The 22,669-nt window shown below is 54.1% G+C and overlaps 10 protein-coding genes across 10 annotated transcripts; 5 read left to right on the top strand and 5 right to left on the bottom strand.

Annotated features, from left to right (window-relative positions):
• Nucleotides 1-882: 882 nt before the first annotated feature.
• Nucleotides 883-2,694, top strand: HMPREF1541_00452 (uncharacterized protein; the record flags this gene model as incomplete). The annotated part of the gene is made up of 1 exon (XM_008712758.1): nucleotides 883-2,694. One exon carries the CDS (start codon nucleotides 883-885, stop codon nucleotides 2,692-2,694), a length of 1,812 nt encoding a protein of 603 aa, XP_008710980.1.
• A 1,305-nt stretch (nucleotides 2,695-3,999) lies between these two features.
• HMPREF1541_00453 (uncharacterized protein) lies at nucleotides 4,000-4,158 on the top strand (the record flags this gene model as incomplete). Its single annotated transcript, XM_008712759.1, has 1 exon — nucleotides 4,000-4,158. The coding sequence occupies one exon, from the start codon at nucleotides 4,000-4,002 to the stop codon at nucleotides 4,156-4,158; it is 159 nt and encodes a 52-aa protein (XP_008710981.1).
• Nucleotides 4,159-4,316: 158 nt separating this feature from the next.
• Nucleotides 4,317-5,225, top strand: HMPREF1541_00454 (uncharacterized protein; the record flags this gene model as incomplete). The annotated part of the gene is made up of 1 exon (XM_008712760.1): nucleotides 4,317-5,225. The coding sequence occupies one exon, from the start codon at nucleotides 4,317-4,319 to the stop codon at nucleotides 5,223-5,225; it is 909 nt and encodes a 302-aa protein (XP_008710982.1).
• Nucleotides 5,226-5,946: 721 nt separating this feature from the next.
• Nucleotides 5,947-9,083, bottom strand: HMPREF1541_00455 (oxoglutarate dehydrogenase (succinyl-transferring), E1 component; the record flags this gene model as incomplete). The annotated part of the gene is made up of 3 exons (XM_008712761.1): nucleotides 5,947-6,485; nucleotides 6,541-8,956; nucleotides 9,009-9,083. The coding sequence occupies 3 exons, from the start codon at nucleotides 9,081-9,083 to the stop codon at nucleotides 5,947-5,949; spliced, it is 3,030 nt and encodes a 1,009-aa protein (XP_008710983.1).
• A 709-nt stretch (nucleotides 9,084-9,792) lies between these two features.
• Nucleotides 9,793-13,230, bottom strand: HMPREF1541_00456 (uncharacterized protein; the record flags this gene model as incomplete). Its single annotated transcript, XM_008712762.1, has 1 exon — nucleotides 9,793-13,230. The coding sequence occupies one exon, from the start codon at nucleotides 13,228-13,230 to the stop codon at nucleotides 9,793-9,795; it is 3,438 nt and encodes a 1,145-aa protein (XP_008710984.1).
• Nucleotides 13,231-13,978: 748 nt separating this feature from the next.
• HMPREF1541_00457 (uncharacterized protein) lies at nucleotides 13,979-15,667 on the bottom strand (the record flags this gene model as incomplete). The annotated part of the gene is made up of 1 exon (XM_008712763.1): nucleotides 13,979-15,667. The coding sequence occupies one exon, from the start codon at nucleotides 15,665-15,667 to the stop codon at nucleotides 13,979-13,981; it is 1,689 nt and encodes a 562-aa protein (XP_008710985.1).
• A 443-nt stretch (nucleotides 15,668-16,110) lies between these two features.
• Nucleotides 16,111-16,965, bottom strand: HMPREF1541_00458 (uncharacterized protein; the record flags this gene model as incomplete). The annotated part of the gene is made up of 1 exon (XM_008712764.1): nucleotides 16,111-16,965. One exon carries the CDS (start codon nucleotides 16,963-16,965, stop codon nucleotides 16,111-16,113), a length of 855 nt encoding a protein of 284 aa, XP_008710986.1.
• A 344-nt stretch (nucleotides 16,966-17,309) lies between these two features.
• Nucleotides 17,310-18,635, top strand: HMPREF1541_00459 (uncharacterized protein; the record flags this gene model as incomplete). The annotated part of the gene is made up of 2 exons (XM_008712765.1): nucleotides 17,310-17,316; nucleotides 17,365-18,635. The coding sequence occupies 2 exons, from the start codon at nucleotides 17,310-17,312 to the stop codon at nucleotides 18,633-18,635; spliced, it is 1,278 nt and encodes a 425-aa protein (XP_008710987.1).
• Nucleotides 18,636-18,848: 213 nt separating this feature from the next.
• On the bottom strand, nucleotides 18,849-20,369 carry HMPREF1541_00460 (uncharacterized protein; the record flags this gene model as incomplete). Its single annotated transcript, XM_008712766.1, has 2 exons — nucleotides 18,849-20,006; nucleotides 20,181-20,369. 2 exons carry the CDS (start codon nucleotides 20,367-20,369, stop codon nucleotides 18,849-18,851), a joined length of 1,347 nt encoding a protein of 448 aa, XP_008710988.1.
• A 905-nt stretch (nucleotides 20,370-21,274) lies between these two features.
• HMPREF1541_00461 (uncharacterized protein) lies at nucleotides 21,275-22,632 on the top strand (the record flags this gene model as incomplete). Its single annotated transcript, XM_008712767.1, has 3 exons — nucleotides 21,275-21,463; nucleotides 21,576-21,882; nucleotides 21,932-22,632. The coding sequence occupies 3 exons, from the start codon at nucleotides 21,275-21,277 to the stop codon at nucleotides 22,630-22,632; spliced, it is 1,197 nt and encodes a 398-aa protein (XP_008710989.1).
• Nucleotides 22,633-22,669: the final 37 nt, after the last annotated feature.

Below are 22,669 nucleotides of genomic sequence, written 5' to 3' on the forward strand. Positions count from 1 at the left end.
ATGTGCACGTTGGCCGCCCGAGGGAACGCCTGACTATGTTCCAACAGGACCATCTGAACGAGCGAGCACGCCCAACAAGCTGCCGGCCGATTGCAACGCTTGCATGAGTGAACTGGAACACAGGGGTTCAGCCTGGCACGATCAGTTGCTAAACCAAAATGGGCGGCGGTATGACGATACGACCTGTACGTTACCTTGTACGTACTGGTACAGCCCCTCGCTTGCAACATTTCCGCCGTGAGTGACTAATCCCCTCAAACTCATTTCCAACTTGTTCTGCGCACTTTCTTACACCATTCTGATCAAGCAAACGGTTCGTTCTTGCTGCTTAGCAAATGGTTCGCACAATGTCCCTGGAGATCTCGTAACAGAGCTGCATCTGAGCACTGTATCTGCTTCCCAGCGTCTTTCTCGTTCCAAATCGCCGGGCGTTTTGGGCCAGCTATGTCATCCCCCGATTCGTTGGCCTCGGTGCCAACTGGGGAAATCGAGGCTCAACAACGGACCTCCTGGCCCTCGCTTCTGCATGGCTACCGAATGGCGATTACCTAGCCCATCTAGATCCCATCCAGGCTCAGGGTTGGGCCACGAGCGAATCGGCGATCAGACTTCCCTATCCCAAAACAGTTAGGGCCCATTACCAAATACTTCTCGGGACCTTCCGCACTGGGATCGCTTGTCCAACATGCCTACGGAATCATCAGTCATGGAGTGGATCAGGCTGTATAGAACCATCTCGCCGCGTCTCCGTTGTTCATCAAAGTGCCTCTACTATCTATCAGCATTATACAACTCCGCTACCAGCCCTCCATGGCTATGCTTATAACACAACAGCCGGCGGGCTCGACCCCGGTGATGTTTGACCATGAATACTTCTCCAGCATGGCCGACAAAAGGAAAAAGGACAACGACCCCGCCTTCTTCAAGGGCGAGTTCTCCTTCGTCAACAAGGACGCCAACAACATCGAGTCCAAAGATCACAACGCGGCCGTTAGCTGGCATGTTATGAATCGTTACGAGCGATGGAAGAAGCAAGAGCAAGCAAGGAAGCTGCGGGCTTCTGCCAACGTACCTATAGGACCATTGTCGACGTCAGCCCGTAATAGCCCTTCTGAGAGCCACCGGTCTTCTCAATCACGTTCAAGAGGATCCCCGCCGACTTCCACTACACAACCAGCAGCTACGCCAAGCACCTTATTTGGTCTTGATCCATGGACCGTGGACCCAAGCATGCAACCCACTTTCTCTGCCTCTGATATGCCTTCCCTCCCAGCTACTGGCAGCTTCTTGCCGTCAGCAGTATCCTCGCCCTCGACACATTCCAGCTCGCATGATGATCCGTTCGCAATGCTAAGTTTCAGTCCTTCGGTGGATATGCCAACTACGACGGACAATTTCGATGTTCAACTACCCACAAATAACCCTCTCGCCAACAGGCTGGTGAGTTTCGCATACGAGACCTTGATCCCTCAATTATGGCCAACGGAAGCTGGGAATGTACCAGGGCACTATGAAATTTCTCGAAGCTGGGACGACGCGGCTGCCATTTCCCAGGACGTCTGCTATGCGAATGCATATCTGGCACTTCTGGCAGTTGCCTTGGCGCAGAGCTCGGATGATTCAACTTTATCGCAGCACGCGGGCACTTTCAAAAGTCAAGCAATGACTGAATTAAGGCAAAGAGTGGCAGCCAGGACTGGCACTCAAGACTTACTCACGCTCAAAGCTATACTGAAGCTCTTTTGCGCCGAGACCATCATTGACAACACGGCTGTTGCACGAGTACACCTCAAAATGCTCCGGAGCTTGGTCGTGGCCGGCGGCGGAGTCATCCTACTAGACTCTTGGTTTAGAGAAGACTTGCTATCTTGCGACTGTTATTTTGCGCTGAAATACGGTACTAGACCTGTCCTTCCCGCCGCAGAATGGACCCCCGGCCCGCTCAGTCAGCCTTGGAAGGCCCGACTAGTGTCTGCAGGCATCTTCGGAGATCATACAGCTGGGCTTGACAATCTAATTGAGCATCCGATATTAAAGGCAGTTGCTATGGACCTGCGCGAGCTGTTCAGGGCGCAGGAATACATTCTTACACATGAGGTACCAACAGAGGACCAGCTACTCCGGTGGAGACAGTTGCGAAAGTTCGACTGCATTTCAAGGCTGGCAGACCACTATACGAACTTGACCATCTATGCGCACCTGTACGATTTTCCGCGTACGCAGATGATGGTAACACTCACGATAGCTTTGCTAGGAAACATGGTGCTTGGATGTCCTGAGCCGATCCGATTTGGAAAGAAGCTGCTTCGGGAACTACGAAACAAGGTTGACGAAGCCACGGTGGAGGTTGAAGAGAGCGACAGCCAACGACTCCGATACTGGGCCCTGTACATTGGCTCATTGGCTGAGCGGGTGTACGGCAATGGGAACGAGCATGAAGACTGGTTCGCCAAACAGCTGAAGACAATGGCAGCAGGGTTGCGACTGGAAAGTTGGGAAGACACGAAGAAGATGTTACGACAGCTGCTATTCTCCGTGCGACTCCATCAGGAGGTCGAAGGTCGTCGTGCTCACAGGACCAACGACTTCACAACAGGCCTCTATTCGATCTGCGGCACCAGTTGGCGACAACCACTCCTCCCGCAATCGCCGACTGACCGCTCCTCAGGGAAAGGAAAAGGAAGAGGCAGCTGAGAGGCACAGTGATCGCATTGATCGTGATTGCACAGCATGCGGCGAGTAGCCGGTAAGGGGAGCTCACGATGTATCGTCTTGGCGAACTATACGCCGAGAATAGCGGCATTCGCATGGCGATCAGGGACAAATTCAATCTTAGGGTCATTACCAGCCTATCTACTGAGTTCAGATATCGTGACAATGTTCGCTGCCCATGTGCTTCATCCACAAAGCTTCAGCAAGCCTCGCCAGTCCGGACTACACACGTGGATGCGGTGGCGCCTCAGGCCAGGCTGATTGGGGCAGTTTTCTAAGTTGGGGTAAGGCCTTGCATGCGATAGTGCTGCAATGTATACGAGACCCCATTGCCAGAATTAGACAAAATCCAGAGAAAGATTGACCGTGCCATCCAGTCAGTTTGTGATAGCCGGCGGGAAACTCAGTGCCGTCGCATTTCAGAACAGATAGTTCCTACTCAATGGAGCCCCGAGAGAGGTAGTCAAAAGTCACTACTGCTAGCCTCGCCTCGACGTAGCGCCGTGGGCGGTGCCAGACCAGGGGGATCTACTGTACTTTGAGTTGATGCTTCAGAAGCTTGAGCTTCAGTGCCTCCGCCCTGTTCTAGACTCTTTTTGGTAGAAAATTTGTTCTCACGGAAGACATAGGCGAAGAACCCACGACTTGCTGAGGTCTTTCCGATCACAGTCCAGCCTTCGTGAGGGGCTGACCTAATCGTACTCTGTAGGTCAGGCACATGCCCCGCTAAGCTGTATCATACAGTCTGAATACGGTAAAGTACGGTAACGATACTCTACGTAAGAGCAGCCCGGAATGACATCATGAATTTGTTCCCCCGACAATGCCCCGGCGGTGTCGAACGCGCGATTTTTGTATAACACGCGTTAAGCAAGCTCAGTAGCCGTGCTTCGATGCAGACGACCGCAACGCTCGCTACAGCGTTGTCGTGTGTTCGTCTATCTACAAGATCGCAGCTACCAGCCGCTGCTAACTCCTTCCCGCCTGCAGTTCGGCCTTACTCAATCGCTGCCTCCCATCTTCATTGGATTCCATACGCGCGACTCCCACTCCATAGCCAACTATGCCTGACTGCACCACATCCAAGTTGGCCACCAACTTCCTCACGCCGATGCTTCGGCACAGCTTGGTACCGACGCGATGACTCGGCCCCACCGCGCGGTCAGTCGCCGCTCCAACACCTCAAGGCGCTGAGCACCTCAAGCCCGACCTTAGTCTTCACTTCGACCTCGACCGATCCTTTCCATAACCTCTCGCTTGAGCATCATCTTCTTCAAAATTCCCAGCATGACTCACATATACTGTTCCTCTATACGAACCGTCCCTGCGTCGTCATCGGCCGCAATCAGAACCCCTGGGCGGAATGCAACCTTGGTGCTGTGCTCCGGGGGCTGCCCACGCACCCGGAGGATACAAAAAGTCCACTGGCCCGTGATATGTGGATGAATGGTGCGGCAGCCGTTGGTAGAACCGAGGACAGAATTCGGGTCGACTTACTGCGACGAAGGTCTGGCGGCGGCGCCGTTTTTCACTCCCCGGGAAACCTCAACTATTGTGTAATTTCCCCCAACGACAAGTCTTTCAACAGGCGCAAACATGGTGAGATGGTGGTGCGCGCTCTTCGCTCTCTGCAGTCCAGCGACTCCTTCATGTCTAGATTTCCTGCTTTTGGTGGAACCGAAGTCAAAGTCAACGAAAGGCACGACATAGTGATGCGTCCAACTACCGAGGACAACTGGCTGAAGGTGTCGGGAAGTGCCTTCAAACTCACTCGAGGCAGAGCTTTGCACCACGGCACATTGCTCGTTGCATCGCCCTACCTTTCTCAGATCTCCCCTCTACTCAACAGCCTTTATAAGGATAATTTCACCCTGAAAGGTGTTAGCTCCGTCCGGTCTCCCGTCGGCAACCTTTTCTCCGGCGAGTGTTCGGAGCCTGGGCGTGACGAGCTCAGCCAAGCAGTCCAGCAGGCCATCATCTCGGAATTCAGCGAGCTATATGCTGCGGGTGGTGGGATCGAGGCCATGCAATTGTCCGATCAAGACTGCCACGAGTCTGAGAATGCATCTATCGCCCAAGGCGTCAAAGAACTGCAATCTGACGAATGGAGATTCTGCCAGACTCCACGATTCAGCTTCCGATGCCCGTCCGGCGACTCCAGATTCGCGGGATTCGAAGTCAACCGAGGATATATCGAGCGCATCTCCCTTGACTACGATGATGATAACGACCCGGTTAGCATCGACGTGAGTGACGTCTCAGGCTTGGGCAAGATCTACTTGCATGATTTATGGGGGCCAATAGACATGGTGCTACCAGATCTCGCGAAGGCATACAGCGATGCAAAGAACGAGCCAGACTATGAAAAGCTCAGCGACAAGGAGCTTGACCATCACGGACCGTACTGGAGATCCTTCCTCGAGGCATTGATGACATCTGAGGAAGATAGAGGTAAGCTAGACGACTGCTTCCCAGATTGGAGCAGCAGGAAATGGCGCATCGGCGTGATCTGAAATGAGGTCCCAATGCGTGCCACAGACAGAGGTGCCTACAGCAAGGGCGGTCTACGTCCAAAAAAGGTCGTTGAAGCCCTAGCGTTGGCGCTTCATGTTAGTGAGCAAGCACAATTATCGTCCTCCAACGAACTATCGTGGCACAAACAGTCATACATAAATAGGTAATATGCAAGCGTGCTATAGTTACTTCACCGCTATAGTACACAGACACTACATCGGAGACACCTTTCTGGTGCTGACCAAGCAAAGCCAAAGTCTCATAGCTATATCTTCCGTATCATTGTACTGTATACACCCTCCTACCGCTCTACCGCTCTCATAAAATCACTCCCCTTTTTGAAACATCTCGCATCGCTCATTGGACAGATAAGGATAATGATAATGATAAATGTAGCAAAGCAAGGCATGCATGCATGCATGCATATATGCGCGCAGACGCAGACGTTTGTTTAGTTCAATTCTTGCCACCGAACCACGATCTCCAGCCTCTCTTCTTACTACCACTACCACTAGCAGCAACATCATCATCATCACTCTCTGATGCGGGTTTCGCTTTCAAATCCGACTCTGGCGCGGGTGCTGCCGCATCGATGACTTTTGCTCCTGTGACACCGTCGACGCCCAGCTGCTCAAGCACGTTCTGCGCTTCTCGGCTCTGAGCCGTCGCACCACCACCACCGTCACCGTCTCCAACTTCCAGCGTGGGCCTGCCGGCCAGTCACTCGCCCTTCAGCTTATCCTGCTGCACGGTGAACGCCTCCTTGAGCAGCTCATTCTCCTCCCTGACGTGGCTGGACTTCAAGCCTGTTGCCACGGATGCACTCGGGTCACGGCCAGCGTACATGACGTGTCTTCGGTTGTGGTGCTCCGTCTGGTTCAGCAAAGTCTCAATGCGCGGCTGCACAAAGCTCCAGGCGCCCGCATTCAGGGGCTCTTCTTGACACCAAACGATCGTCTTGGCATTCTGGTAGGAATCCAGGTTATCCCGGAGTTGCTCCCATGGGAATGGGTTCAACTGCTCGATACGAGTAATGGCCGTGTCCTTGATGCCGTTGCTCTCAACGTACTTGCGGAGCGCAGTATAGACTTGACCCGAGCAAAGAATGACGCGCTCGATGCCTGAAGGCTCGTTGATAGATTTGCCAATCTCTGGGTCTGGGATGATCCATTTGAAATGCGAGTCACCTGTGAAGTCCTCTATGGGCGAGCGGGCGAGTGGGTGTCGAAGAAGTGATTTGGAGAAAAACACGATAAGAGCTAGAAGTCGGTCAGTATATATTCAGAATCTGGTGGGGATTAGAGGAGAACATACGTTTGCGGAACTGTCGGTTCATTTGTCGGCGGAGAATGTGGAAATAGTTGGAGGGTTCAGTCATGTAGGCAATCTGCATGTTGCAGTCTTGGTGCTGGCGTTCGAGCTTTTCTGGGGATGGGAAAACGCGTGGCTCCTCGTTGGAAAGTTGCAGATATCGTTCCATACGGCCAGAAGAATGTTCAGGACCCTGCCCGTCGTAACCGTGGGGCAGAGAGCAGACGAGGCCTGATCGCTGCAGCCACTTGACTTCACCAGACGCGATGAACTGGTCAATAATACATTGCGCGTTGTTGGCAAAGTCTCCGAACTGGGCTTCCCACATAACAAGCGCATTAGGCGAGGAAAGAGAATAGCCGTACTCAAAGCCGAGGGCACCGAACTCAGAGAGGGAAGAGTTCGAGATGTGGAAAGAGCCTTGGCCCTCCTTCAGATTATTGAGCGGAGTCCAGGTGTTTTCGTTCTCTTGGTCATGAAGTACGGCGTGGCGCTGTGAGAAAGTACCACGCTCGACATCCTGACCAGACACGCGGACGTGGTGGCCTTCGAGGCAAAGCGAACCAAAGGCAAGAGCCTCAGCCGTCGACCAATCGATGTTCTTGCCCTCGGAAACAGCCTTCTGACGACCGTTGAGAATACGCTTGAGATTGCGATGGACAGTGAAATCTTTGGGCCAGCTACCGATCGCGTCACCAATTTGGGCGAGCTGTTGCTGGTCGACACCTGTAGGTGGATGAGGCAGGACCTCAGTCGCGAGCTCTTTAGGAGACTTGAAGTTGTTCCAGGCAGAAGTCAGCCATTCACGGCCAGTCGGCTCGTAGTCCTTGCTGCGATCAAAGCTGTCATTGAGCATGCCCCAGACCCACTTCTTGTGCTCGTCGATGTCCTCATTCGTGAAAGTGCCTTCTTCGAGAAGTTTGTTGACATACTTGTCAAGCTGAGGCTTAATCTCATCAATGCGCTTATACATCAGGGGCTGGGTGAAAGAAGGCTGGTCGGTTTCATTGTGGCCTTGCTTTCGGTAACAGACCAGATCGATGACACAATCCTTCTTGAAATCGGCGCGCCAATCGGCAGCGAGCTGGCACACCCAATTGACGGCCTCAACATCGTCAGCGTTGACGTGGAAGACTGGAGCATCGATGGCCTTGGCAATATCCGTGCAATAAGGGGTAGAGCGAGCGAAGCGAGGGTCCGTGGTGAAGCCGATCTGGTTGTTGACGACGATATGGATGGTGCCGCCGGTAGAGTAAGCAGGCAAGTTGTGGAAACCCATGGTCTCATACACCACACCCTGAGCAGCGAAAGCAGCGTCTCCGTGAAGCAGTACACCCATAGCAGTGTTGTGTGCTCTCCCATCATCGTTGTAGTGTTGAATAGCACGGGTCTTTCCCAGAACGACAGGATCCTCGGCCTCCAAATGCGAAGGATTGGCGACCAATGACAGCTGGACGCGCTTCCCCGAAGGCGTAGGGCGCTCGAAATTCATACCAAGATGGTATTTGACATCTCCTGAGCCTTCGTCATCACCGACTGCTGTTCCAGAGAACTCGCTGAAGATGGACTCGTTGGGCTTGCGAACGACATTGGACAAGACATTGAGACGACCACGATGCGGCATACCAATGACAATATCCTTGACGCCGTAGTCGACACTACGATCAATAAGAGCCTTCATGCCAGGAACCAGGGTCTCGCAACCTTCTAGACCAAAGCGCTTGTCGTTGGGGTACTTGGTAGCTAGGAAGGTTTCGAAGCTGGAAGACCAGATGAGTCGGTCAAGAATGCGGCGCTTGTCATCGACCGAGTACTTGAACGGGTTCGGAATCTCGACGCGGTTGCGTATCCAGTCGCACTGCTCCCGATCAGGGATATGAATGTACTCGACACCAATGGAGCCGCAATATGTCTTCTCGCAAGCGTTGATAATTTCTCGTAGGGTCATGCTCTTTCTGTTATCGACAATGAAGCGAGGAAGAATACCAGGACCGAGGGTAAATTCTTGGTCGAGGTCAGCCTCAGTAAAGCCGTAGTGGTCTAGTTCCAATTCTTTCGGTTTGCGGTACCCAAAAGCTTCAGCTTCGCCGCGGATGCCCAATGGATCTGTCTTGGCCTTGTGGTGACCTCGTGACTGGTAGGCTCGAACGAGTAGCTGGACCTTCAAGTGGTTGGTGATGTCGCCACCTGAACCGGTTTCGACACTTGGTGCGCTGGAGAGGGTGGCGGATCCCCCAGCTTGGGAGATGAGGCCTGGAGGAGGCTGGAATGCGCGTGACATGGGCATGTTGCCGTCTTCCATGTTTTTGAAGTAGGCCTGCCATGAGATGTGGACAGAAGAGGGGTCCTGTTTCCAGGACATGTACATCTCGTCGATGTAGTTGGCTGTATTGCCTTGAAGGAAGGAATCGCTGGGGTCCTAAAGGCGCCTGTTAGCTGTCGAAACAAGTTCACGTTGGTGTGGAACATACGACACCCTTATCTGTATCTTCTGCGGCAATGGCATAGCTTCTGTGCTGCTGGCGCCCGCTGGCAACGAGTGCCATGGGGGATCTGCCCGCCCGCAGCGCATACTGACGGCTGGAGCTTAGACTCGCCGGTGTATTTGTATACAGCCTGCGCTGGCAGTGTGCGGATCTGCTCAGCAGCTTGCCGCTGGAGCTAGCAAGTGATTTGTACATGGTCTCGGATCGGGTGCGGAAGATCGCTAACAATGCAGTTCGGAGTACATCCGAGTGACCCAGGTCAAATGAATGCGCAGGTCTTGAGGCAAAGAATGGTAGGTCGCTGATGACAACGACGATGATATTGCGAGCGTGAGAACAACACCGCCGTACCAGTAGGACGGGTTGAAGGAGTGCAAAGGTTCAGATGTGCAGGGAGGTGTGAGTACAGAGCAAGTGTAGCTGGTCCAGAATGCTGCCCGTCGAGCTGGAGGCGAAAGGTGCAGCCATGACAGCGTCTTTTGAGTCATTTACGTCTTTTGACTACGCACTGCCTCCAATTGGCTCACGGCATGGCAGAAAATGCCGCGTCAAAGCAACAAGAAACCAAGGTGCGGAGACACCAAGCGCCAGGATCGACTATGAAGTAATATCTGAGACGGAAACGAGAGCCGTGTCGCCTTCAAGGAAGCCCCCAATGACCATTTGGCACATGGGAGGCACTACTACCAGTGTTATTATGTACTCGTCCTCCTGCTGGGTAGCGATGAGGTCTCATGTGGCTGCCACATGCCGTCTAAATACCTCGAGATCATATCCTAGAACCCACCGCCAAATATTCACGGTCGATCTCCATCCCGCCGTCTTCGCCCGTGTACCTCCTTTCCAATACCCATCTACCCCCTGGGTCACGCGCGTAGCTGACGCTTTCTGCACCACTGCTTGCCCGACTATGGTTGCTCTTCCTGCTGCCACCCGAGCCCAGAACCGGCGACATTGCTCGGTTGTCCTGAGGTGGCGTTGGCTCCACCGTCTTCTTCATGGGTGTATTTTGGGTCAGCGTAGGCTCATCCGCGGCCAGATAATCGTCTTCCTCTTCTGATTCGAGGATCCCCGCAGCTACGTTGACGTTGTGGATAGACGATCCCATCCTGCTGTGACTCGCCTCTTGTGGTGAAAAGGGGTGTGGATAATGCTGTGAAAGCGGTGAGCTTACGGCGTGATTAGCTCCCAAACTGCTGACGCTCGTAGAACTGCCACCAAATGCCCCTCTTCGGAGCTTCATCAATGCAGAGAGCGTCATATCATCCTCGTGACCCGGCGAGTCTCGCTCCAGCAACTGCGCAATTCCAGGACTTGGTAATGACTGAGCAGAACCCGGGATTCCTCCCGGTATCTGTAATGAAGCCACCGAGTTACGGGTGCTCCATTCGCTGCGTTCTGTGATGGGCGTCAAGCTGGGCTCTTGGAAATTTCCTCGCCCGCTGTGGCTTCGTTTGACGCCGTTGGAGCCTCGTGGAGCGAAGAACCCTCCACTGACCATGTCCGACTCGTCCTTGTTGCGCGCCCGAGCGTAGAAGCCGAATTCTTGCCCGTAGAAACCATCGTCATCGTTCTCGAGCGCTTCAGCATTCGCTGCTGCAATCATCATCTCGTCGTCCATGTCGTCGTCGTCGAACGGGAAGCCGTCGTCGTAGGCGATGCCAGATCCTCCAAAGTTATTGCTGAACCGGCTCTCATCAGCGATGACTCCGGGCTGTGATTCGTCTTCTGAATCCTGGCTGAAGCTGACGCGGTTGAACTTGCCGTTGGCTGCCGCTACATTTGCCGCATTGGCTAGTGCGTCATGGTACGCTGCAAGATTGCCTTCGGTTAGCCCAGCAACGATCGACCCCGAAGCGCTGCTACCGCGTAGGCATCTAACCCGCTCGTCGTCGTCCGAACTAAAGGCAGGTCCCTGCGAAGCCGCACTATCAGCCTTGGGAGCCACTTGCACTTCACCGTTGGGTCCTGCAGCTTGCTTCGCCACCTCGTACCTGCGCCGATTCTCTGCAGGAATATCGCGGATGGCGGTCTCGTCGTCCAGCAGTTCCTCATTGAAGCCTCCTGCAGTTGAGTCGTTGGCTGCAGCATTGCCAAACTCGCCGTCATCAAAGTATAGCTCGTTGTCATCGAATGTTACCGAATCTTTCTGTGCTGCTCGCGCTGAGTTTTCCAGTTTCGGGCTTGTTGTGGTGATCCCGAGACCACCGAGACCCATGGTCACTTCAACGACATCCATGGATCGCGCTCGCTCATGGCCATGAACCCTCTCTGGTGAGTCTTTCGAATCTGCAACGCCGATGGCCATACCATGGTCATCTCTGGGCGTAGGCTGTGAGACTTGGTTGCTGCTGGTTGGGCTGAACGTCAAGGAGTCGGGAGTGAAATGGAACTGCTGGACGGGTTGGCCTTGAAGCAAAGTAAGGTCCTTGACCTTAGACCGCTGATACCGTGGGTGGTCCTCGCTATCAAAGACATTGCCAGCCTGCATTGTTTGTGAATCAGGTTCCCTTCGAGGAGACGTCATCGTCTCGATCTTTGAGCGGTCAAACTCCATTAGATCACCATCGTTGAAGAATCCATCATCCTCCGTCTGACAACTTGGTTGCACAACTTGGTGCATAGGCTGTCGCTGTGCAGATGTTGAACACTCAATCTTTGATCGGTCGACTGGTGCGTAGTCATCGTCGTCATCGTTGAAGCCAGATTCGGGAATTTCCTCCTCCATGCCAGCATCTGCGTCAAAGTCATAGTCATCGAAGTCATCGTCCATACCATACCCCTGGCTGAGACTACTGACTCTTTTAGTGGCCTGGAACTGCTTATGCTTCTCCTCCAGCAACTTCTCCTGGGTTGAGGATGCCTGTCCTCCAATCTGAAAGCTGAAGCGCGATGATGTGCTGGTCATATGCCTCGGCAGGGTTGAAGCAGGTGGGACGTTGAGAGGAGGTGTTGGAGTACGCTCTGATTGTGGTGGTGAGGGTGGTCGACGTTCTGGCTCTGCTGGCAGGAGTGGGGGGGTATGCTTCGGCGGCGGGGGCGGCGGTGGTGGGGACAGCGGATGCTGTGGTAATGGTCGGTCGAGATCAGGTGGTGCGTGCTGCTCGTTTTGCGTGTCTTGTTTTTGTTGGTCTGGAAGGCGGATGGGCAATTTCTTAGCAAATACTGGCATGTTTGCTTCCAGATCTTGGGCGCTCGTCGAACTCTGGCTCGCAACGTTATGTAGATATGCGGTTTGGCCTGGGCGAAGAGCTTGTCGGTCGTCTTGAAAGTGTTCCTTGAACATTGGACTGTGGCCTGGCGTTTGGCCACTGGTAGGTGGCTGTAGACCTGGACTGGGGCTGAATGCATCTGGGTGCATGCTGGCGCTGTATGGCCCCATCTCGCTGCGAAACTTGTCCATCTGAGACGAATCGCCGTACGAAGGGGTGCGGCGGGACCGGGGGGCAGAGAAATCATGGGTAATGGTACCGCGGATTCTGGGGTCGAAATTCTCAGGCATGGCTGGTACATGCATAGTATTGACAGACAAGTCTGCGGTCTCATTCTGGTTCTGGGAAGTGCGGCGCCTAGCAAGGAGACTCATAGGATTCAGCAGGTTCAGCCTGCTCTTTTTCTGTACAGGACCTCTGGAAGGATCCTCACTGTAAGCTCGACCTGAAAGCTGTGGAGAGTAATTGTAGCCACGCAGGACTGGCGACGGTCCCTCGGCCATTCGAGGGGAAAAATCTGACGAGCTTCTGCCTGCATGCGCGATGAACCTGGGACTCGGGACAGGGCCCGGGCCTCTCAACACAGTATCTTGCTGTTGGTATCCCTCAGTGGTAGGGAAATGGCTGTGAGTATTGACCGCGTCGCTGGTGTACGGTCGGCCTACACCCACAAGCATAGGTGGTCTCCGAGCGTTGTTCTCTTCTGATGTTCTGCTAGAATCTGCTCGCGTTCTGTTCTGCGCCGGAGCAGTTTCACCGGGCGCTGGAAATATTCCCTGCACGTCGAAGATTGGGGACGGAACTTGCACATCGATGGAAGGGCTTGCACTGGAACCAGTGGTCGCAGAAGGAACCTCGACTGGAGAGAAGGGGTCACTATACCGCGGGCGATCATGATGACGGCCGAATCGGGGGAAAGAGGGGGACGTCGGCGAGGGTTGGCTGTTCTTTCGCAGATGGCGCTGTAGCCCAGGCTTGTTGGTGGTGCTGTTCATGGCGGCGAGCCGTCGCCGTCGGCGAGGAGAACACTAACTATCCTCAAAGAGCCTTTTGACTGCCATGGATAGAGGTGTACCGAATTCAACGAACGTCTGGAACAGGGAAGTGCCGCAACGAACGGATAGTGGCCGTCTGGACAAGGGGATGCTAGGTGGCCAGGACTTGGTGATAGATCTGTTATCGATGTGTTAAAACGCGCTATGTAGGCGAGATTTGGGGACGAGGGTCGTCGCGGACTCGAGCTTGTTGTTTGGCAATGTACGTCGCGAGGGTTTCAAAGCATGTGTTCCCACCTTCTGGGCCGGACTGCCCGCTGCAGGCTCGAGGTGGTTCTGACGCAGGAAGTTCCTCATTAGTGGATCCAGCAGGGTCCGGACCGGCTCCAATCAACTCGACTTCCGGGGGGTGAACTGCCGAGCCCACCGCTAAGGCCGCCTAGACGTTCGGTGGTTTGCTTGTTCCCACATCTCTGCTCGACGGGTAGTCATATAAGTAGCCTTGCAACCTCGCTGAGCTCTTGTGCGATTTAACATCATACGCTAGCAATAGACAATTGCCCTCGAAGCGGCGCGTGGCTTATACTAGACTCTAACAGTGAAAGATGCCCATCTCAAGCCCGATGTCTGACACTTGAATCTTGATCTTACAAGCGAAGAATGTCAACATGGCTGACGTTGCCTTCTGAGAATCACTCCGCAGGCCAGCAGCGTCTACCTTTCTGATAGACCACCCCACTCTCCCCAGCTAGGCTTTTCCCAAGCCGACGAGCACCAACAATGCCACGTTCATAACGACTAGAACGAGCCAGATAGCAATAGCGAAACCCGCCGCCACCCATCCATTCCGCATGTTGATCGTCTCATGTTCTTGCTCCCTAGTCATGACACTCATGATTTTGCTTCTGCAGGTGAACCAAACCAGGGGTGCGCTCACAAATGGAAGAATGACGCTTAGCACCACCTGGCTGGCGGTCAAGGCCCTGTTCAGACCTTCCTTACCCACTGCAGCGGCAACAACGATGCTCGGAATGATGCTGATGCTCCTCGTGACCAGTCGTCTTACCCATGGTTTGCACCGCCAATTGAGCATGCCTTCGCTAACCATCTGCCCGGCCATGGTGCAGACTATGCCAGCGCTCGTGCCACTCAGCAGTAGGGCCAGAGCAAAAAGCGTGCCAGCAACCTTCGACACAGAAGACGAAAGCAGAGCATGAATGCCAAACAGATCTGCTTCTGTGGCTTCCGTGCTCGGGTATAGAGCGGACCCCGCAACGATTAAGATCGCGCTGTTGACAAAAAGTGCAAATGTGAAAAGTGATGTGCTGAGCTCGATTATGGAGTATGTGAGGCAACTGCGGATTGCCTCTAGCGATGGCAGGTATTTCTCGGCATCAGAATTCGAGGCGTTGGTGGGCGCCATGGCTGGTGGAGGTGTGAAACGTTGGAGACCGTTGGTTTCATCAAAATGCCGTAGACGAGGCTGGACAATGCCGCTGCCCAGGAAAAGGGAATGAGGCATAACTGTTGCACCGAGGATACCGCAGGATAGATAGATGCCATCACCTTTGATGATGGCCGCGGACGGCAAATATCCGCGAAAGACCTCTCCAGCGGAAGTGTTGTGGATGTATGAGAGCTGTATGCAAAAGCACACCATCACGCCCAGCACAAGTCCCATGACACAGAACTCGAATAAGCGCAGCCGGCGCATCGAGCCATCCGGCGACCAGAAGATCATCAAGATGAGCACATCGACTATGGTGATGGCGCAGCCGGCCACGAGGGGAATATGGAAGAGGAGGTTGAGTGCGATAGCAGAGCCAATGACCTCGGCAATGTCAGTCGCAATGATGGCGGCTTCAGCAAGGACATAGAGAACTAGGTTCAGCCAACGCGGGAGATGTTTGCGGCAGTTTTCCGCCAGGTTGAGTCCCGTAACGCTGCCGAGCTTGATGCAGAGAGACTGGAGGAATATGGCGAAGAGGTTTGACATGAGTACAATGAAGAGATGCCGATATTTGGTGCTAGCGCCCGCCTCGACATCGGTAGCGTAGTTTCCTGGATCTATGTACGCGACGGCAATGAGAAAGCCAGGCCCAACGAACTGAGCGTACTTGATGAGGCCATCTTTGATTTTCGAACCGTAAGACTTTGGTGCAGAAGTGCTTTCGATTCCTGGACCAGCAGGAACAGAGATGTCGCCCTTCGACCGAGGTTGGCGCGTTCCAATCCCATCTTCGTCGCAATGCTGATCATTCGAATCTATCTGGTCCTGATCATCGTTGTGAGGATCTGACCTGTGCTCTCGAGCTTCTCGGAGATTGACTATGCCATTGAGGTCAGCCCTTGTGGTGGCGTCAGAGTTGAGATCCTGAGGATTTTGGTTCCAATCAGGATGCAACTCTGTATCATCCGACCTTGACGGGTAGTTCATGGTGACGGACAGAGTAACAAAAAGAAGAGGGAGGCAAACACAGGAGAAGTGGAAATCCTTTTATTCTTGTAGATGGTCGTCGAGAACGAGAGTGGCCCGGGCTTTCCCGAGTTTCACCTCACCGACTTCGATTTTGCGGGGAAGGCTTATCAGCCGTTCACTGGGATCTTCCTGCCAGCGCCAGACTCAAAAACCACGGCACGAGACGAATAGTCGGTGAGGCTACAGTAGTAGTTGAGTTCGGACATCTCCTTACATTTGAGTGCTTCTCGTGATTCTGGTCCAGTCGTGATGATACAGGATTGACACAGTCGGCGGGCGCACGTTGAGCGAATGGGCGTGCAGATATGGGTGCGAGGAAAGGACTCGAGGCCGGCTACTGGGCGAAATCTGGTTCGTGAATTGATTGACACCACACCACACCACCAGCAGTGGCGCTACTTTCAAGAGTCCTTCCTTTGCCTCTGCGCCCAGGGAATCTTCTGCTCATCTGGATTCACAGGCGGCGACGTTTTGAGGCCGGCGACAGGTGTGATCTCGAAGAATGTGTCCTTCATCGCAACCCACTTCTTGTCAAACTCTTCAGCTTTTTTCTTGGAGTTGTTCCTGACTCGCTCCGGAACCATGTCACTGTCACCCATCTGTCTCCAGACCCAAGCGCGAAATCCATCAAACACTGTTCCTTCCTCGGGCTCATATACAAAAACAGCGTAGAAAACCACAAACGCAATGACAGAGTTTTGAATCAGTGTCACCCAACGTGTGAAGACCGGCCGCTCCCACTTCAGAGCCGCACGCCGCCGATATGTCTTCTCGAAGTGCAGCTGTTGCTTATGATTTAACTCAAGGAGCTTAGGCGGCCAAGCCTTGTGTGCTCGGTATGGGTTGTTCCAAACATTGAACGGATCCGTCGGTGCGTCCTTCTTTGGTATCCGCAGACCTAATTTACGGCGCATATAATTCCAGAAAGACGTTGCAGAGTGCGCTGGTTCGATAGCAGTGGGTCGTGCTTTCGGTCGAGCCCATGCCGGAGACTGGGATGATTGCCTGTCCAGGAAGGAGGACAGATCAAGTCTCTCGGACTTTGAAGGCGCGCTGATCGCTGGTGAATTCGGGAGGTTCGATGGCGCCGACGCCACAGGTGAGGGTGTGGTGATGGGAGAGGAGTATTTCTTGTTAAAGGTCGCGGGACTGAACGGTGATGTGGAGGCGGCGCGCGCAGGTATATGCGAGAGGCAGTGGTGCTTTCGACAACGGCGCATGAAGAGCGCGGCGGCGCTAGAACTTTTGCCGGCCATGGTCGAGGTAAGCATTGATGTGATCGATCAAAAGCCAGCACCGAAAGCTCAAGTTCGGAATAACGCCGGGACTCGCGGCGAGCCAAGCACCGCGGCGCTCCTTCCGAATACAGACGGGGCATGTGCTCTCCCCGGGTCCCCCATGACGACGTGCTCCAGGCGAGACATGTGATGGCTTACAGCACTCGTGCTCCAGCTGCCTCGGCTGCAACACGCTCTATTGCACAAATGTAATCCAATGCCCTTCAATTCCTCTTCTTCTCATCCTTCACCGTTCCTTCACTCCTGTATTAAAAGCGTCTGTGATCAGTAGAACTCTTCCCCACCACAAAATTGTCATCAAGATGTCCGGTAAGAGCAACATCATAGCCCGTCCTCGACCGCTCTAACACGCTCTAGGTACCGCTCAAGCACGACTCTCGCAAGTCAACTCACACTTGTCTTCCGACCCTCGACCGAATCCCATCCCTAATAATGCCACCTCTTTGCTCCAAAAATCTCCGAACGATGTCGTCGTCACCTGTGCCCTCCGCACTCCCTTTACCAAGGGAGGCAAAGGCCCTCTAAAAGACACGATGGCGGCCGACCTCCTCGTTCACACTTTCAAGAACCTGATATCCCGCTCTAAAATCGACCCGAAGGTCGTCGAGGACATCGCTGTAGGCTGCGTGCTCGCTCCTGGAGGAGGTGCTACCGAATATCGTGCTGCTGCATTAGCTGCCGGTTTCCCTGAAACGGCCGCAGTCAAGTCCTTGAACCGGCAATGTTCCTCCGGCCTACAAGCTTGTGTCGACATCGCCAACGCTATCTCCAGTGGTATGATCGATGTCGGCATTGGTGCAGGCGTCGAAAGCATGTCTACTCAATACGGCCCGGGCGCCGTGACCGAATTCTCCGACTTGCTTGAGAACCATATGCAGTCCGCCAACTGCAAAGTGCCTATGGGCGTTCTATCGGAAGACATGGCCAAGGAATACAAGATCTCTCGCGCAGACCAAGATGCCTTTGCTGCTGCCTCGTACCAAAAAGCGCTCAAGGCTCAGCAATCTGGCCTCTTTGATGAAGAGATTGCACCCATAACAGTCAAATATACCGATCCCAAGACAGACGAGGAAAAGACTGTGACCGTCTCCAAAGACGACGGCACCCGTCCAGGAATCACTGCCGAGTCGCTCTCCAAGATCCGGCCTGCGTTTGCCAAAGATGGCTCCATCCATGCTGGCAACGCTTCCCAGGTCTCCGATGGTGCTGCTGCGGTGCTGCTCATGAAGCGCTCTACAGCCGAGAAACTTGGCCAGCCCATTCTCGGTAAGTACGTGACTGCTTCTGTGGTCGGCGTGCCACCCTTGTACATGGGTGTCGGTCCCTGGAAGGCCATCCCAGTGGCTCTGGAGAAAGCAGGCATCACCAAAGACGATGTCGACATCTTTGAGATCAACGAGGCCTTTGCCAGTCAGTGCTTGTGGTGCACGAAAGAGCTGGGAATCCCTCTGGAGAAAGTCAACCCCAAGGGCGGCGCCATTGCATTTGGCCATCCACTTGGCTGCACAGGAGCGAGACAGGTTAGCACATTGCTGACGGAGTTGAAACGGACGGGCAAGAAGGTGGGTGTCACCAGCATGTGTGTCGGAACAGGCATGGGCATGAGTGCCGTATGGGTAGCCGAATAGAGAATAGAAGTAGAATCAGAAAGCAGATCTACAATGGTCGAATCTCACCGTCCTCGCTTCTCCTACGACAGCTTTATGTGAATAGTACACACGTGTCTTCAGCGAATCAATTCCTAATTTCCCGAATGATATACACAGTGTATGAATCTACAGAGCTCCAGGCCCCTCCTCCTCCTCATCATCCAGCCCCAAAAAAAAAGCATCCTTTATTCATCAATCCTCAAAGTCGACCTTGTCGCTGCGAAAGAAATAGTCGTCCGGCGGCGGCGGGATCTTGAAGGCTGGAGGAGGGCGCCACGCGAAGCGCTCCCAGCTGAAGCCGCGCATCTTCTCGCCGCCCGTCGGCTTGCCGTCCTTGTCGGTGGCGGGCTTGAAGAGGCGGGGCTCCCAGCGTTGGACTTTGGCCCACTCGTAGATCATGCGGCGGATGTAGCAGGCTTCGGCGGCGGGGGTCATGTAGCGGTCGCGGAAGAAGGCTTGGGTGTTGGTGGCGATGCGGGCGGCGTCCGCTTGGCCGGCGGGCGAGAGGTAGTGGGTCATGATGTCGCGCAGGTCGGTCCAATTGGCGGCGGCGGGGATGTAGTTCTGCGCGGGGCCGGAAGGGTTGAGCAGCGGGTAGAAGTGGGCGACCCATTCGAGCGGGTTGTGGATGACGATGGCCGAGTTACAGTTGACCAGGTTGCGCAAGCGGCCGGACCAGCTGTTGCCTTCGGTGTGTGCGAGGAACTGCCAGTTGCAGTGGTCTTCCATGGCGACCACGCCCCCAGCCTTGCCCCAGTGGATCTCGCCCACGTCGGACCACGGCTGGTCCTGCGCGGCTTCGAGGAGCGCGACGCGCGGGGGGCTGATCTTCTGGCCGACGTTGATTTGGCCGCGCCAGAGGAGCTTGGGGGTCTTGGTGTTGAAGGGCTGGATGGTGGCTTTGGTCTTCTCTCGGAAGGCGCGGTACCCGCCCACCGTGTCCCAGCCGGATGATGCCCAGCCATTAAAGTCTGGCATGACCCAGGTGTTGTTGTCGCTGACATGTCTGGTCCATGCCCAGGCAGTGCGTCCGGGGCGTTGTGGTTCGGGGTTTGGGTGATCCATGCGATCGAGGGTGAACTCGACATTGGGGAGAACACGTGGATCTGGGATCGAGGTAATTGCGCGGTAAATCATCGCGGCGCCATTGAGGTAGCGAGTGCGATCGACAACACCCTGTTTCTCGCCGACGATGTACAGATCGCCATCATAGATCAGGATGCGGATTTGGCCGTGGGCTTTGTCAGGCTCTTCGGTCCAAAGTTTGATTTGAGATTCTTGGATGCCGCCTTGCGACTCGTGCCAGATGCGAGCGCGTGTAATCTCGGCGTATTGGTCGGGGAAGGCAAGCTGGGATATGAGTGAGTTACATGTCGGGCTGCTGTGTTACCACCAAGGGTCAACGAAATTGACGAGCGGGCTCCCCAACCATCTCACATCAGATTCCGCCCAAAAGCCGCTACTGTGAGTTGGGGAGTCGCGCCCGTCAATGTTGCCGAACCCTGGTATACAGGTTGGTCTTACCTGACACTGTTCCTCGCTGAGACCCAGGTTACGCTCATCGCGTTCGGTGACAAACTCCCAGGACGGGCTGGCAGGGTTCAGGCGAGGTACTGAGATTTTGTTTTGAGAGGCGACAGTGTAGAAGAGGACGAGCGTGAGGAAGCAAGCTAGACCAATGACCCACGGCTTGCCCTTCAATGCACCGAGCATATTTATCTGATTAGGAAGTTAACATCGGAGCGCCGCGATGATGATAGACGTAGATGCCCCGCCAAAGCCTGTTCAGCAATTCAAGGGGGAACAGAACTCGACGTAATGCTCGTGGTCATCGGTAGTAGCTGGCTAGGTATTTGCCTGGGCACTGCTTAGGAGGTGGAACCGCATAAATGATTAGATTGCGGCGAACGCGGAGCCCCTACGATCCTACTCCCTACCGCTGCGGGACTTTTTTCAGCAACCCTAAATTACGACTTACTGTACTGCTTGCGCAACTTGTCTAGTACCACCTAATGCCCGACGACACGCGGTCCTTCCGCGGCAGCCAGCCAGCCGAATTTGCAATGGAGATTCACATCCAATACTACTTCACTCCAGCAACTCCTTCAATCTGTTGATCAAAAGATAACCATCCGGGAGACACTAACAGGTAGCGAGCATCGTGGCTGTGCCTCTCAGGAGTCCTTGGTATCCACCACTTCGAGAACGCTAAGCTGTTGCGATTGAGTGGCCAAGCGCCACGGCTCCTGAAGTTGGGGCCTGCCAAATGCTAGGCGTTATGGCCCCTGTGTTCAAGCGTGATGACTCGGTGACGTCTGGAAACTTGGCTATAGATAAGGGGATAAGGGGCAAGGACGTTGAAGCAGACTTCAGCGTCGACATTCGAGATCCTGACGAGCCCAGAGCGTTGCTATGGGACAAGAGCGCCACGGGTTGCGCCCGCTGTGCCAATACTAGTGACCGCTAAGGCAACAACGACCATGCCTCATCAATTACCTTACTTGAACCCCAGTGCTCCGTTGCCCACACACGCCGTACCCCCTTCATGGCTCTCAATGTTCCACATGATATCCTTCATTCATCATCCCAGCTCCTAAGCTCCTCTCGTTCCATTCCTAATGACTTCGACCGTCTCAAGTAACGCTTGCCCTCAAGACCTAGCTCATGACAACCTTGCTCCTCTCATCAGCACACTAGGATGGATCGAAGCAGCATTGGCCATCAAGACCATCGTGGCTCGGTTTCTGGTCCAGAAATTCGTTGTCGGCAAGATTGAGTGGAACGATTGGATAATGCTCTTTGCTCTGGTCAGTGCCAACCCGAGTGATTCACGTTGCACTGACAGCAAAGCAGCTAGTTGCACTACTCAATACGACGTTCATCAACCTGTCGCTCTACTACGGTCTGGGAAAGCATTAGGTATGCCTCAACCCGGAAGACGGCATCATCGCCCTAAAGTGGGAATTTCTCGCTCAGCCTGCTGGTATCATGAGTCCGGCCTTCGCCAGAATTGCCTTCTGCATGTATATGCTCAAGTTTATCGGCACCAGCAAGCGTAAGCGAAACCTGTGCTACTTCATCATGGTGTCGCAGCTTGTTATCAACATTGGGACCATGATAGAAGTGCTCATTTCATGTGAGCATCTTGCTCAGCTCTGGGACTTCAGACTGCAAGGCCGCTGCTGGAGTCCAAAGGTTCAGGCCTATCTCGGCTTCTTTCAAGGAGGTCAGTGGCGCTCAAGATGCTGCCAAACCGTCCTGCTGATCCCCCATAGCTTGGAACTCGACCTCTGACTTGGTTCTTACCATCCTTCCGGTAATGATCATCAGAAATCTCAACATGGAATTGCGGACTCGAATCGCTTTATGCGTTGTCCTTGGCCTAAGTGTCCTGGCCATGATTGCATGCATTGTCAAGACGGTTGAGCTGAGATCTCTGGGTGACCGCGTTGATTTCACGTACAACACAGCCAATTTTGTCATCTGGTTCACTATTGAGGAATACATCGTCATCATCGCTGCTTCGATCCCAACGATACGACCACTTGCATTGAGATTGTCGCAGAAGTGGAAGAATCGTACGCCAAATGGCTCTGCGGACCATGGCCACCGGCGTGCCAGGCCTTCGAGCATTCCAGTTCAGGTGGATCAAGATCACTCGAATGACCTATCCTGGAGCAGCGCCTCTCCGGAAATCGTAAGGCTCAACACACCCTCACCAGATGACAGCGCAGGGAAATTGGAGGTTGAGAGCCCGTATGTGCACCCATCTCCAAAAAGTCCGCCGCCACCCAATACCATCCGCAAGACCATTTCCGTCGTCATCAATTCGGAAAGCATGGATGAGGACCTACAGAAAGTGCGCGGAGTGTCAACGATTGTCTCTGCAGGTCCGGTCACACCTGAGCCGCAATCAGCCGCGCCATACAACTCCTGGCCTTTTCCAGGCGAAGAAGAGGAAAGCAAGAGCAAATAATTCTCAGTCATAATGCCGTACATCCGCCTAGCCCTAA

The sequence above is a fragment of the Cyphellophora europaea genome (assembly GCF_000365145.1).
Source record: "Cyphellophora europaea CBS 101466 unplaced genomic scaffold supercont1.1, whole genome shotgun sequence".
NCBI classification, from domain to species: domain Eukaryota; kingdom Fungi; phylum Ascomycota; class Eurotiomycetes; order Chaetothyriales; family Cyphellophoraceae; genus Cyphellophora; species Cyphellophora europaea.